This window comes from Athene cunicularia (assembly GCF_003259725.1).
Source record: "Athene cunicularia isolate RWA chromosome 2 unlocalized genomic scaffold, athCun1 chr2_part1, whole genome shotgun sequence".
Taxonomy (NCBI): domain Eukaryota; kingdom Metazoa; phylum Chordata; class Aves; order Strigiformes; family Strigidae; genus Athene; species Athene cunicularia.
Genome location: NW_020799095.1, coordinates 131,169,493 through 131,183,365, shown reverse-complemented (window position 1 = coordinate 131,183,365; position 13,873 = coordinate 131,169,493). Strand labels below are relative to the sequence as shown.

Below are 13,873 nucleotides of genomic sequence, written 5' to 3'. Positions count from 1 at the left end.
TGGGTCTGTCTGTCCCCACCGCCGGGTCGGCGCACGGCGGCCCCGCCGCAGGAGCGGAGCGGGAGCCCTGTCAGGGCTGGGAAGAGGCCGGCAGTTACGGCCGGTGGAAGTGGGGCAGTAACTTTCTGCAAAAGCAGATGTGATCAAGCTGGCCTCAGTTATCAGGGAAGTAGTGCCGTTATTTACTGATTTACCTGAGCTGGCCGCGGGGAATGAGTTACAGGTGGTTTGAAGAAAGCTGTAAATTGCCTTTCTTCCTAATAGTTCTTTTGCAGAAGATGAAAAGTGAGCAAAGTTCAAAAATACGTAAATGTGTATTTGGTAGAAGTGCACCAAAACATGTAATGCAACTGAATTGCCAGTTAAATGTAGTAAGGATAAAAAGTTTGTGATTCTGCTTTGTCAATAAAGATGTTTTAAAAGAATTACCTCTTTCCTATCACTCCCTTATTTTGTATACATAAATACACAATGCATGTGCATTATGTTATCTGAGGAAGCATTCTGCAATCCTGGCTTGGCATGTGAGATCTTGTTTGCTTTTTATCTTGTAATGTTGACATACTATACAATGCTGAGCCCTGTTTCTCAGTGCCATTGTCTGCTGATCCATAAATGAGCAGCAATGATAATTCTCATTTTTTTCATAAAGCACTTTGTAACTTGTATGTGCAAAGCACTATGTATATGCAGTGCACCGAAGATTCTACTTACAGAACGGTTCTGACATCAGAAGAATATACTTGTATGTCTTGTCTGCAGAAGGGAATGTCAGTGACAGAAGACAAATGGCATAAATGATGTGCTTGTATTACCACTTGCTTACCGATGTGTCTGGCTAGAGATCTGAGAGACAGGTCTTATGAACCTGCTGCGATGTCTTGAATCCAGGAACTGCTAGAAAGCTAACGAGAGTTAGGAAGGAAAAATGCTGCAAAATGCAGCTCTATGTAAAACAGACATCGTGCTGTACTGGATCTGAGGTGCTGCTTTTAGCAGCAGATCCATGTTAGTAGAGCAATAAAATGTTCCAGTTAGACTGAATAGGTAAAAGTTTTAAATAGAAAATACAGACCTCTCAGTGGAACTTGATGTAGATAATGGGGTTCTTTCAGAAATGACAATTGATAATATGATTTTTTACTAACTATAACATTCAGTTGAATAACTTCTTAGTAACTTACATGTAAATAAAAGTGTGCATGAAAATTTAGCAAAGAATTTCTCCCTCAGCCTACATAGGAAAGGAAAAATTATAATACTGCTGTGTTTACATTTCAACATCTGATCAGTGTTCAGAGGATAGACAAGGAAGGTAACATGGGTTTGTTTTGGTTTTTTATTTATTAAATTAGACCTTTAAAAAAAAAAAATCTTGTATATCCAAAGAGAGTTTATGTTCACATAGTGTTTTTAGGGGAATGATCACATTTGACCAGAAGACTTTGCCTTCAGAGATTGTGGGCTTACAGTTTAAGCAAAGTACTGGAATGTTTTTCATTCATATAAAGACTGAAGAGGAAGAGCTCTGCCAGCCATTGCCACTCTCAGAGTGTATTACTGAAAGAGGAAGCTGTTTGCCATGAAGGAGCTGGCAAATGTAGATTTTACAAGTGATGCATGTTATGTGTTTTGCTGGCACAGGGTCAGGGATGTCAGTTTGTCTTGGTTTTGTTTTAGTTTCTCTGTCTTGGTGGTGGCAGTTTCTCTGGTGGTAGTCTTACTGATGCTTAGGTTCTAAATGTCAAAGTTTGTATTAATATTGAGAAATCTCAGGTATTGAGCAATCTGATACTGTTCCATTATCCAGACATCTTGTTTTAAAATAAGGACAATTACTTCAGGTTTTCTGAATATTCTTGGAAATAATGTAGTTTTGCAGAACTGGTATATCCTATGTAGCAGTGACTGGGTGATTAATTACAACTTGTCATGTTCATTAATATTTTTCTAGTGGAGAGACTGGTCCCCTTGGTGATTCTGTCTCACAGTCTAGGTGTTCTCTCCTTTTTCTGGAGCTGTTTGGTAGCTGTTGAACTTACTGAGAAGTTGGAGACAGCAGCATATATTTAATGTAAAATAAACATGTCCACGGTTAGTGTAAATTTAGAACTAGTTTAAGAAGTGACAGAACTTGCATCTAGCTCTATGGTTTGAATTATTCAAGGTCACTCCTGGCTTCTGCAGGTGTGAACATGTTATACAACAGCATGTGACACTGAGTTACCATTGTACACAGTACAGTGAGAGACAACTGACTTCTAATAAATAAAAGGAAATTATTCTTACAGAATCACTTAATATAAGCATTCCTTTTGAAAACAGAACAGTTCAATTAGATTTTCCTATCCTGTACTAGCCTTCATGTGTCATTGAAGAAGTGGCTTACAATAATTTCTAAAATTACTAATTAAAGTACACTGTGCTCAGGCCATATCCATGTTGTATAAAGTTAGCAAAAATGTATTCTTACATTATGCCTTTTTAATGGGTATCCTTCTTGCTTGGGAAGACGTCTTTGAATTTACTTTTTTTCAAAACTAATTTTCTATCAAAGTACCAAGTTATTAACAGCAAAACCTTTTTTTAAAGCAAAAGTGTAATTTGAAAGATACATTTTCAGTAGATAGTGATGCATTTTTAGAAGCAGTCACATACTGAACCAAATTAGTTTTATTTAACTCTAATAATAGTAATTTATAGGGTTATTCAGAATGCTCACTTTGCAATACTTTTGTGTTGTTACTCATGCAAATCCGTTTGTCCTAATTTGTGCCTGTGACATTAGTGCTTAATGGTAGATATACCAGCTTTTCAGCAGATTCAGAGCTGTTATCTGATTCACCTTTCAGAAGCAGTTTAAAGGGAATGGCTAATGCTTTGGAATTTTGTTTCTAAATCTACTGCATTAGATACTCATTACAGCAATAAGCTTTTTGATACACACTGTGGACAGAAATGTAACTGCAGTATGTTTATTCAAAAATATATAATTAAGCTGACTATTGTAACTTTTTTCTGAGTTTTGTTAGACAGGAAGTGTTGCTAAACTGGGTTAAATCTGAGGTAAGAACATATCATTTGGGCACTGGCATTTTGAAGATGATGTATATAGTTAAGCTTTGTATGCAGTTCATGTCTGGCATAGGTTAGGTAGCCATATGTGAAGTAGAATTGTGTTTGTAGAAAAAAATCTCTTTTTTTTTTTTTTTTTTTTTTTTTTTTTTTTTTTTTTGTGAGTGCATTTGCTTAGTCCGCAGTCTTCAAGTGTTGGGAAGAAGGATATGTTGGGTTTCTTGTCTTTATTACTGTGAAATACTAAGATTTCACTTTAGTCTTTTACACTTCAGTGATCAGTTCCAAAAGATTCTACTGATAATAAATTCTGAATCAGAATTACTTCCAGTTACACTTCCTGGTAGCTGCTAATCTTTGGGCTTCCTTTCCTGAGAAGATAAGGCGGTGATGGGGTTTTTTAATAGCTAAAGTTTCATCAGAGTTGTAAGTGAAGTGAGGGAGAATTCTGTAAGGCTTTACCAGACATACAGGTCTGGAATGAAAATCTAAACATTAGCTTACATTTAACAGAGCATGCCATACTGTTTTGCAAATAGCATAAGTCTCTTCCAGTATAATATTCTGTTGTTGATTTATGTTAGGCCATGTTTTATTAAACAGGTTTAAATGCTCAAACTTATTTTACAACCAAACCATGATCTTTTTATCAAGTAGGAGTACGGTTTTTGTGCTGTTGATATGCTGTTACTATGGCTGGTAATTGGAGGTTTTTAAATGATTTATGGTCTTGCTTTAGGAAAGATTTAGTGCAGAATGTAAAGGTCACAATCACACCATACAGAAACTGGGCCCAATATTTTTCTCAGCAAAGATTGGACTAGCAGAGTTGAAGAATTCTTTTGTCATTGATGATTTGAGTGGATAATAGTCAAGAACTTGAAATTGCTGTCAGTTGGAAATCCTAGCTTTGTAACATCCAAGGGTTTTGTAACATTCCTTAGAAATATGAGTACATTGTTCTTTCTTTTTGTGTAGGGTTATAAGAAAGCTATTAGTGGCCTAAATGACACCAGTCTCACATAAAATGTTTTATAGTACATCAGTGAGATGGCCTTTTGCTATTGGAGATGATTGTGGAAAAGGGTGCTTGAGCCGGTGATATACCATCATGTGCTTAAAAACATACTTGCAGCCTAGGGGAATGTACTCTGCTTAAAATCATACCTTATACAGATACCAGGACGTGGAAGTTATTCCTATTTCTTTCTCTTCTGTGTCCAGGGAAGAAAAATTGTTGTGCATTCCTGCACTGGGAAACTAGACAGTGTTGATACATGTAGCAGAATTTGTCCAGATAGGAAATACAACCTAGTGAAGTTTAAATATGATTTATTAACCTCAACAGCCCCAGATGCTACAGCTGTTAATCAGACCAGTGTGTAAACATTTGGAAATTACTTCTGTAGGTACTTTGATCTTGAATTTGATCTAAAACAGGGGGAAGAGCTATAAAATACAGACATTATAAACCCTCAAAAAAAAAGACAGGTTTTAAATCGAATTCTTTGGCTACTGGCCATGTTTCCATTCTCCCGGCTGAATGAGTGCACTGGTGTGGAAGGGTACCTTATATAGATTAGTAAATTTAAATCTGTGTATAGCAGTCTTAATAAGAGGCTCGTATAGTTAATCAGAACCCTGCGACATCATGAGCCCAAAATACAAACCCAGGCAAATGAGATACACTGTTTCAAGTGAAGTTTCAGTTCAATTTCTGTTCAAACCTTATCTAGTTAAATCTCTTTTCCTTCTTGTCACTTGAACTGTGTCACGTCTGTATTGAGACTTCTTCTAATGATTTTTTTTTTATCTCTGAGGCTTTGTTGTCCAGTCTCCTAGATATTTTCATTTCTTCTTACCATTGCCTCATGCACATTTTACCATTCTCTTTTTTCCTTATTGTTTTCAAGCCATCTTTTCTGTGTCCTGTGAGCACGTAGTGTCATCGTACCCTCATTATTTCACTTATCCTTAAAATATTCTTCTGCAAAACTTAAATCATAGTTTATGAAATATTCTATATCAAGAAAGCCATGGTGAAACAACATTTGTCTTCCTCTTTTAGGTCCTGATACAGAAAAGGACTTGAATCCTTTATTTAATATTAAGCTAGAGAAACTACATTTGTGCTTCTCTATATTGGGGTTCTAGTTGAACCCACAGTAGCTCCATACTTGATTTTACCATTGTCCTCCTTGTACCCACTTCCAGTTTTCAAGCATTTAGTAATCAAGCATTTGTATAGTAATCAAGCATTTTCAGCAACTGACTGCATCGGAGTTCAAATTCAGATGGTAGAAATCCCACTGGAGTAGCTTTCCTTGTAGCTAGTAAGAGTTGCAGTTCTATAGTGTCACTATATCTATTAACTAAATTGTTTATAGTTTCCTGATTTATGAAAGGTTATTCTCTTTCAGTTCTGATCTACAGTGTTTTGCCCTTTAATATCAATACTACTACACGTGATTTGTTACTAAGTGAAAGCTAACCACTTGTCTTGCATTTGTGGCATTTGATCTTACGAGTTTTCTGTAATAAGGAAGGTTTGTTGCTGTTTCCAGAAGTGTGAATAAGACGAAAAGGAGCTCTTTCCACATATACCAGAAGGGAATACAGCGGACAAATTTAATATGTATGACAGGAAGATTTTGGAGTTGGTTTATAAGCTAGTTCATATTCTTGTTGTTTACCGAATATTTGCACTGTGTTTATTTGCCTGGTTTCACCATCATTTCTTCCCACTTTTACTTGCAGGTTAGTCACCTACTCCAGAGAGAATCAGAACAATGTCCTACGTTTTTGTAAACGACTCTTCCCAGACAAATGTGCCGCTGCTGCAGGCTTGCATTGATGGAGATTTTAACTATTCCAAAAGACTGTTAGAGAGTGGTTTTGACCCAAATATTCGTGACAGCCGAGGCCGAACTGGCCTTCACCTTGCTGCAGCCAGAGGAAATGTAGACATCTGTCAACTCTTGCATAAGTTTGGTGCTGACCTACTAGCCACTGATTACCAAGGTAATACAGCCCTTCACCTGTGTGGGCATGTGGACACCATCCAGTTCCTAGTTTCTAATGGACTTAAAATTGATATTTGGTAAGTCACTTTTTTTTTTTTTAACAGCACATACTTTGTAATATACTAGTCTTCTGTCACCAGAGCCTTGCATATAAATCTGCTGTTGCTGAAATGCTATATAATTTAACTTTTTAAATATATCACTTAATTAAAACATGAAATAAGAAGTTTGGGAAACAATAAGAGGCCACTTTTGCTAGTCTATGCAACAAGCAAAGCAAATAAAAATAGCAGCTGCTGGTGTGGACTGCTGTATCTAATTCTGCCTCACTGATGACATTGCTATCCTGGTTTGGCCAGACAGCCAGGTGTGGGTGGTTGGCACCAAAGAAAAAAAATCACATTGACTGCTCTAAAAGAATTTTCTTCACCACAGTTCTATTGTTTTAATTGTTGTACTGTATCAGACAAAGAAAATACAGTATATGCGTGTGTCAGTTCATTCCCATACTCCTTTGGTAACAATGCTTCCTTTCAGTGTTTTCCCCCACCCTCAAAGTCTGTGACTCAGTCCTTCTTTTAAATATTGTATATTCTTTCCTTCTGGCTTCCAGCAGCTGTCAGATGCCAGTGCTCAGATGTAAGCTCTCAAGCTGCAAAATAACTAGCTGTTTCATTGCAGTAACTGAATTATTTTGTTTGTGGAACTTTCTGTATATTCACAACATGTGCAAAACCAGTAATAACTTCAAAACCTTTGTTTTTTAATGTCCCTTTTTCACCTGTCCCTTGTTAATGTTTTCAACTCAGCAAAACTAGTTATTGGCAGACCAAATTCTTTATGGGTTGTGGGCTGGTTTTGTTTTTTTTTTCTCCTCATTTCAGACAACTGTTGAAAATCCCCTGGTCTGAAGGCAGCTCTGGTCCTATTCAGTATTATTTTAATAGTAGTGGAAGGACCATCTGTATTTTATTTCATTTTTGCCTGATGTCCTTATACCCACATGGAAAAGGGGAACCAAAATTGCACAATTCCTTCTTGAAATTAAGCTTAATCTTGAATATTGCCATAAATCTACTGGGGGTTTTTTTGTGATAACACCCAGAGATTCCAGTTAGATTAAAATACTAGGAATTTTGATTTTATTTCGAAGAGAGAGTTGTGCAATTTCAAACCTAAATATACTGATTTTCCTCTATAGCCAATTACACTATAATGTGTATAGATAGGAATTTCTTAATGTCTCATACAACAGAAAATAGTTCTGAGGACCTACTAAATTGTAATGTGTTGTGCTGAGTTGTCTTGTTACAAAATTTCTGTATTAAAAGTTTCTTTTCTTCTCATGTCCTCTTGTGGGGTTATTTTAGCAATCACCAAGGTGCAACACCGCTTGTTCTTGCAAAACGAAGGGGTGTGAATAAAGATGTGATTAGACTGCTGGAATCTTTAGAGGAGCAAGAGGTGAAAGGATTTAACAGAGGAGCTCACTCAAAGCTGGAAACGATGCAAACTGCTGAAAGTGAAAGGTATTTGCAAAACAAAAATAATTACTAGAAGAAATAATGTTTATGGCTTTTAGATTTTTGTAATTGATGTGATTGTACCTCAGAACAGATAGTATCACATTTGGCCTGGTATTAGACAAAATCAAAATCAAATTTTAAATTTTGAAAAAATCGAATTAAGATAAAAAAAAGTTTTTCTTTTGATATTTTCATTTTATGGTGAAAATTTTTAAACATAATTACTCCTTTTCCATTACAGGCTCTCAAAAATACTCTACCACTTATCACAAAGCCAAAGGGAAAATGGGGTGAATGCAAAATGCCAGTATCACAGGCTAGCCTAACATTCTCTTGATAAGATGGATTGTCTATGCAATGAAGGGACAAGCAGACTTTTCATCCATCTGAACTTCAGTAAAGTATTTGATACAGTGCCATATATAAAATTTCTATTGGTAGTAGTCCTGGAAAGGATGGAGAATAAAATAAGAAATTCATGTAGGCTAAAGAGATCATTAAAGGAGAACTGAGGATTTCAGAAAAATTGCTGACAATTTTAGGGAAAGTATTGGATTAGAGGGAGGTTATTAATGAATTCTTAAAGGTCTGGTTCTGGGACTGTGCTTACCTATATTTTTCGTAAATGATACTGCCATAGGAAATAGTAGCATGTTAGTGATACTAAGAAGTGAGAGATAGGCAACCTGGAGGAAAATTGGGATGACATAAAATCTGGGATGACAAAAATCTGGGATGACAAGGGAGAGGAAATTAATACGAATAAATTGTGATTCAGTAGCACAAAATGCAGCTTCATTTACCTGAAGCTGTATGCTTTAAAATGGAAGTTCCTCAGTGGAAAAGCAGGGTATAGGAGAAAAGACTTGATTTATTAGTCAGTTCCAGGAGATCATGGTGCCCTGAAAAGGCGATGAAGTCCTAGAATTCACAAAACAAGGTATTTCCACTACATAAAGAAAACTGTCAGTGCCACTTTAAAAAGCAATGGTAACTTCTGCTGTGTAGTATGTTTTCTAATGCTGTTGAGCCCCATTCAGGAAAGTTTAATTTATTCTTTAAGAAGCGTGGAGAAGCATTACTTCAGCGCTCAAGGGAGCAGAGTGTCTGCTTGAGAAAGGAGGCAACCTAGAGCTTGTTTTAGCCCAGTAGAGTGAAGGCTGAGAGGTGTGTGATTGCTGACAAGAAATACTGATTTTGAACAACATGAAATAACTGTTTAAAACAAAAGCTGATGATAGCACAAGAGCCAGAGGATACAGATAAACCACATGTACTTTTTTGATTGAATATTGGGAGTGTTTTTTTACGATGAGCTTCCAAGACAGTCTTCTTGTAGGATTTAGATGAGGCAAGAAGCCTTGCGAGTTTCAAAGGAGGGTAGTTCTCTTGCAGAAACCATTGAATTGCCAGTAAACCTGACAGAACATGGAACTGAGATTAATAATGCAAGAGATCTTTCCAGTAGTTTTGTTTTGGTTTTAATTTATGTTGGAAACAGGATATCGGCGTTGTTTGGAATACTTGCTGTTCTACTGAATTTATTAAAATTTGTAATTTTTTAATATTGTCTAATAATTATCACAAAAGACAGGGAGTTTTGTCACATAATTGTTGTTCAGTTTGTGTCAAAATGTACACAGACCATACTGTAAATGATAATTAAACTGTGTAAATGGAGTTGTTCTCTAGGTTGAGTAAAAAGGTGAAACCCAACAAAATTACAGAAATCATGCCTAATACTCCCAGTGAGCAGGTTGGAAGTTTTGTCATACATCAGGTCCCCCCACTTGTCAGAGAACATTTTAAGGCCTGAAATAGAAAATTTAATATTATTCTCAAAATTGCATGGGTATAAATTAGAAGAATTTGTGCATATTACCTTTGTGATTTAACTAAATTTTATTGAAAGGTGCTTGCCACGCAGAAATGCATTTATGCTTTTTTGTTTAAACATATGGACCAACAGCTTGGCCCCATTTAAATTACAATTTTTGATTTTATAGTGTCCCTTTAATGAACATTGCTTCCTTTCTGTTATTTGACCTTCATAAACGTTACATTGTTTGCTTTGGCAAGGAAGTCAGCAACTCTCCTTGGGGAGAGGCACAGAGACATAAACAGTGCACTACCCAGCTTATTTGTGAACGTGTTTAAAATGTCTGAAATACATTATTTTTAAAATAACAAATAACAGATGCCTACAGCAGCAAAAGCAAGTGAGCTTGTGTGCTGTTTGCTTTGTAAATAAATAATGGCTTTGTAAGGGCTGGCTTTTCAGACCTCCACAGTTTCACTCCTCCCTCTCAGTATTATTTTCACATTTTAGAAACACTTAGATCAATGTCTTCTGTCCTCTCCCCCACTCTCCGACTCTCTTGCATTATGTATGAACCTATGGGGAAATAATGGTTGCTCTTTCTGAAAACAGTCTCTGACTTAAGTTTTCTGTTCCTTATTGCGTACAGTTGCTGCTGCTCTGGAAGCAGAGGCCAGAGCTAGGTTCCCAAGTTGAATTTATTTTCTCTTCCTTTCCACTCCGGTCAGCGAGGAGTGGCACTGTGCTGTCAGGAGGCAGAGCTCGCTCTGTCCATCTTTCAGCACAGACGATCTGTCCATCTACACAGCCCAGCATGACCCATGACTGCTCTCACTAGTGCATCCAAATGTGAGTTTCCACGTTGTGTTGGAAACAGAAGAGAACATCTGTCTGGCCTGTGTGGCACACACTCTTCTGTAGGATGCATAGCTGCATTACCATTTCTTAAGCAGTTGTAATTTGTAATAAGAAAAAATATTTTGAATAACACTGATTTTAATTGGGTTGCAATATAAGATAGCAAAAGTTTTTTCTATGTACTCTTTTCTATTTAATGAGCAAGCATGTGATGTTTTCACGTAAATTGCATTGCACCTTTATTTAACCTCTCTGGTTATGTATTAACTAGTTAGTACTTAATGAGTGAGTAGTTATTTTCTACACCAGTGGCTGTCTTTTATGAAACTCTTTGTTTTGCTCGGGAAATTACAATAAACAAGGAAGATGACTAAATCCTGCAGCCATGGGCAAGCAAAAATAGCTTTACAGCAAGGTAAATATTTAAAAAACCAAAAAGACAAGCTGTTTAATAGGCATTTTCTGAAATCCTCTGCATGTGATGCTGCAATACTTCAGCAAGCTATGCGAGTTCAGACAAATTATTCTTCAACAGCTGTACTTCTTAAGGAAAAATACTATATGAATAGTGTGAAGTTTTTTCATGGTGTAATCTTAGAAGAGAGGTTCATAAATGAGACCTTTTTCTGATAACAACCATTTGTCAATTTATTATTGTCACCAAGAACAATAGCATTTCTGCAGTTAGTTTTGACTTGGAAATTACTTTTCCCTGAAATGTTCTTTTTTATTATTGCTATAAGAGATATATAGGAATGTGGTAACTGAAAGCAGTTAGAAGGGAGGAAAAAAACTGGTTTCTCTCATCTTACCTTCTGCTGTTGATATCATTGTGTACGTAATTGGCTTCACCATTTCCTTTCGGTGCTTGTCAGAAACTGATCCTGTAAACACCTGTGTTTGTAATTTCACTTAAGTGAGAAGTAGTAGGACCTTGCAGATGGCTAAAATTTTACGTAAGTGAAATCAAGTAATGAGAAACTTTTCCTAGTCTTCGTGAGGTTTTTCTTACAGCAGCAGAGGTTTCCTGTTTTAAGCCAATTGTGAAACCAACAAAACTGGGAGAATGATACAAGGAGCCATGCAGTATTTGAAACAGCTTATGTTTTTCTAAAGGTGATCCATTGTCAAGATGACTGCCTCGTTCTGATTTTGTATTTGTTTCTCATTTAAATGTAAGAGTTCCAGTCCCTAATTTATAGTCTGACAATTTAAGGGGGGCTGATGGATTGGTAGTGGAATGTTTAAACATCAAAGTAGTTTCTGAACGCCATATGGCAGAAAACACAGCAATGCCAACTTGTCTTGAAGATCAGAAAGTTTCTGAATTTCTTGTTATCCAAATTTATTGTTTTATGTGATATTTTTTTGCTAGAGAAGAGGTTATTGTAAGAAAGACATACAAGAGAGTAAAGATCACTACAGAGTTCAGAATCTAAATTATATTCGTTAAAGTTTCCATTTTATTCATCAGAGTTTATTTTTAAATCATTATTTGTTTTATTAAGATCTGTGCCCCCTGAGGTTTTATCTTATGCTTCATTAGATTTTACTAAGCCATATTTAGTATAAATTATGAGGATTGACTTTTGAAGACCTCTAGGTGGCAAGCCTGCAAACTCAGTGCAGTTGTACAGATGTAAATATCATTCTCTTTACACAGGTTAATAAAACATCCTTTCACCTAAATTAAGTTTAGAGTTAGGAGTCTTTTCCTGATCTTCTTTGTCTTGATTTAGCAGAGTCAATGCTATAAATCTGCCAGTGAGTTTAGTTTTTAATTTAGAATGTTTCGGTTGGTCTTAGGAGGATTACTGTTGTACTTAAAGGTACATTCTTTTGCTCTGATGTATTTTTAACTTTAATCCTTCGTAGTGCAATGGAAAGCCATTCCCTCCTTAATCCAAACCTACAGCAAGGTGAAGGAGTTCTTTCCAGTTTCCGCACGACATGGCAAGAGTTTGTGGAAGACCTGGGCTTCTGGAGGGTGCTGCTCCTTATCTTTGTCATTGCTCTTCTGTCACTTGGAATAGCATACTATGTTAGTGGGGTCCTTCCTTTTGTAGAAAACCAGCCTGAACTGGTGCACTGAAGCAAATGCAAAGAAGTGCACTGTGCTTTTCCCTGTTCTAATCTTATTTTGAGCTTCTTGGAATTACTCTCTTGGTGCAGGCAGTGGCAGCTGTATATACTGTTTGCCTTTTGTACTTATTATTAACCCTTTTGAAAGAGGGATTAATTAATTTCAAGTAAAACACTAAATTCTAAAGCATTCCTAAGCTACCTCTGACTTACCTTGACTTACAAGCAAGATGTGAAGATAATCCTCTCTGTTGATAAAATATTATTATTAGAAAAGGCCTTTCGTAATGAATATTAAATTCCTTGGCATGCAAAATATATCTTAGTACAGAACCAAATTTGATTTATTTTCCCTATGAAGAGAGGTAAAGCTATTGTTGGATTTTTTTGTGTGCACTTCAGTTGAAAGAAAAATATTGTTTTAAAAGTCCTCCTCAAGAAATACGCATAATATAATAAAGCATTCTGATATATAGACAGCAATAAGCTGCAATTTCATAGTTCTTTTAATGCCTCCCCATAGTTTCATATCTGCTAGTTTATAAGAAGAATTAGTTCAAGTTTTACTATGACTTTAATGGATAGATCACTACTTTATTTATTAGGCTAATTCAGTGTTTCTTCCCTGTATGAATTTAATGTTGTTAATACCTGCTTGAAGTAAGTTTTGTAGAACAAAGCTGTTTGTTGTGCTTTGGTAGTAAAGTTGTCTCAGCCTTAGGCTGAAGATTTTGCCTTTTTGTTGAAATGTTACTAAGCAAACCTTTCTTTGTAAGGATGGTTAAAAAGTGATCTAGGTGTTTTGCTCTGTGTATAATAATTCTGTAAGGTCATTTCTTTGTGAAATATGTAATGAAGGGTGACTTTTTTTTCCCTCCCACAAAGACCAGACTGAACCATATGATTGTATTGTTTTCATGTTTGTGGAGAGGACTTGATTGAATAGAATTTCTTTTTAGAATTGTTTTCCATGTCAGCATTTACAGGCTTATGAATTATTTTTTGAGTATGCAGAATAAAAGTATTTAAAATGTTAATATTTAGGAACATTGTATGAAAAGAAATCTTGACCCATTCTGTGCTTAGCTGTGAAATCCTTTGTTTTTAAATAGCCTAGGGTTATGAATCAGTTAGATACTCTTATGAAGGCTAAAAAGGTACTACATACTAAGTTGGAGGCTTTCAAAGAAAGCAGATTTCTCTCCTCCCATGCTTATTAGACATTTAACTCTCTTTGTTGGCATTGCCTTGAAAATCCCAAACAAAATGATTTTTTTTGCTTAGTCACTCCTAAATTGTTGCTAAACAACTTATAAATTACTATAAGTATTGATAGAAGTGGCATACATCTCTCTGCTCTGCTATCATGTATGTTCTTCCTGAACTGGGCCCGGTTCTAAATTGCATCTGAATGATTCTTGATCTCATTCCTTAAATTAGAGGTTCATGAAATGATACTTTTGTAGCAGCCACAATGCCACAGAAAGGAA

The 13,873-nt window shown here is 36.0% G+C and overlaps 1 protein-coding gene across 1 annotated transcript in view; it reads left to right on the top strand.

Annotated features, from left to right (window-relative positions):
* The window catches only part of ANKRD46 (ankyrin repeat domain 46), a 20,615-nt gene extending 6,966 nt beyond the window's left edge, over positions 1 to 13,649 (top strand). The window contains exons 2-4 of the mRNA XM_026842840.1: positions 5,833 to 6,175; positions 7,469 to 7,627; positions 12,177 to 13,649. Coding sequence (XP_026698641.1) covers positions 5,865 to 6,175; positions 7,469 to 7,627; positions 12,177 to 12,393 — 687 coding nt within the window. The 5' untranslated portion in view covers positions 5,833 to 5,864 and the 3' untranslated portion in view covers positions 12,394 to 13,649. The remainder of the gene's footprint in view (positions 1 to 5,832; positions 6,176 to 7,468; positions 7,628 to 12,176) is intronic.
* Positions 13,650 to 13,873: the final 224 nt, after the last annotated feature.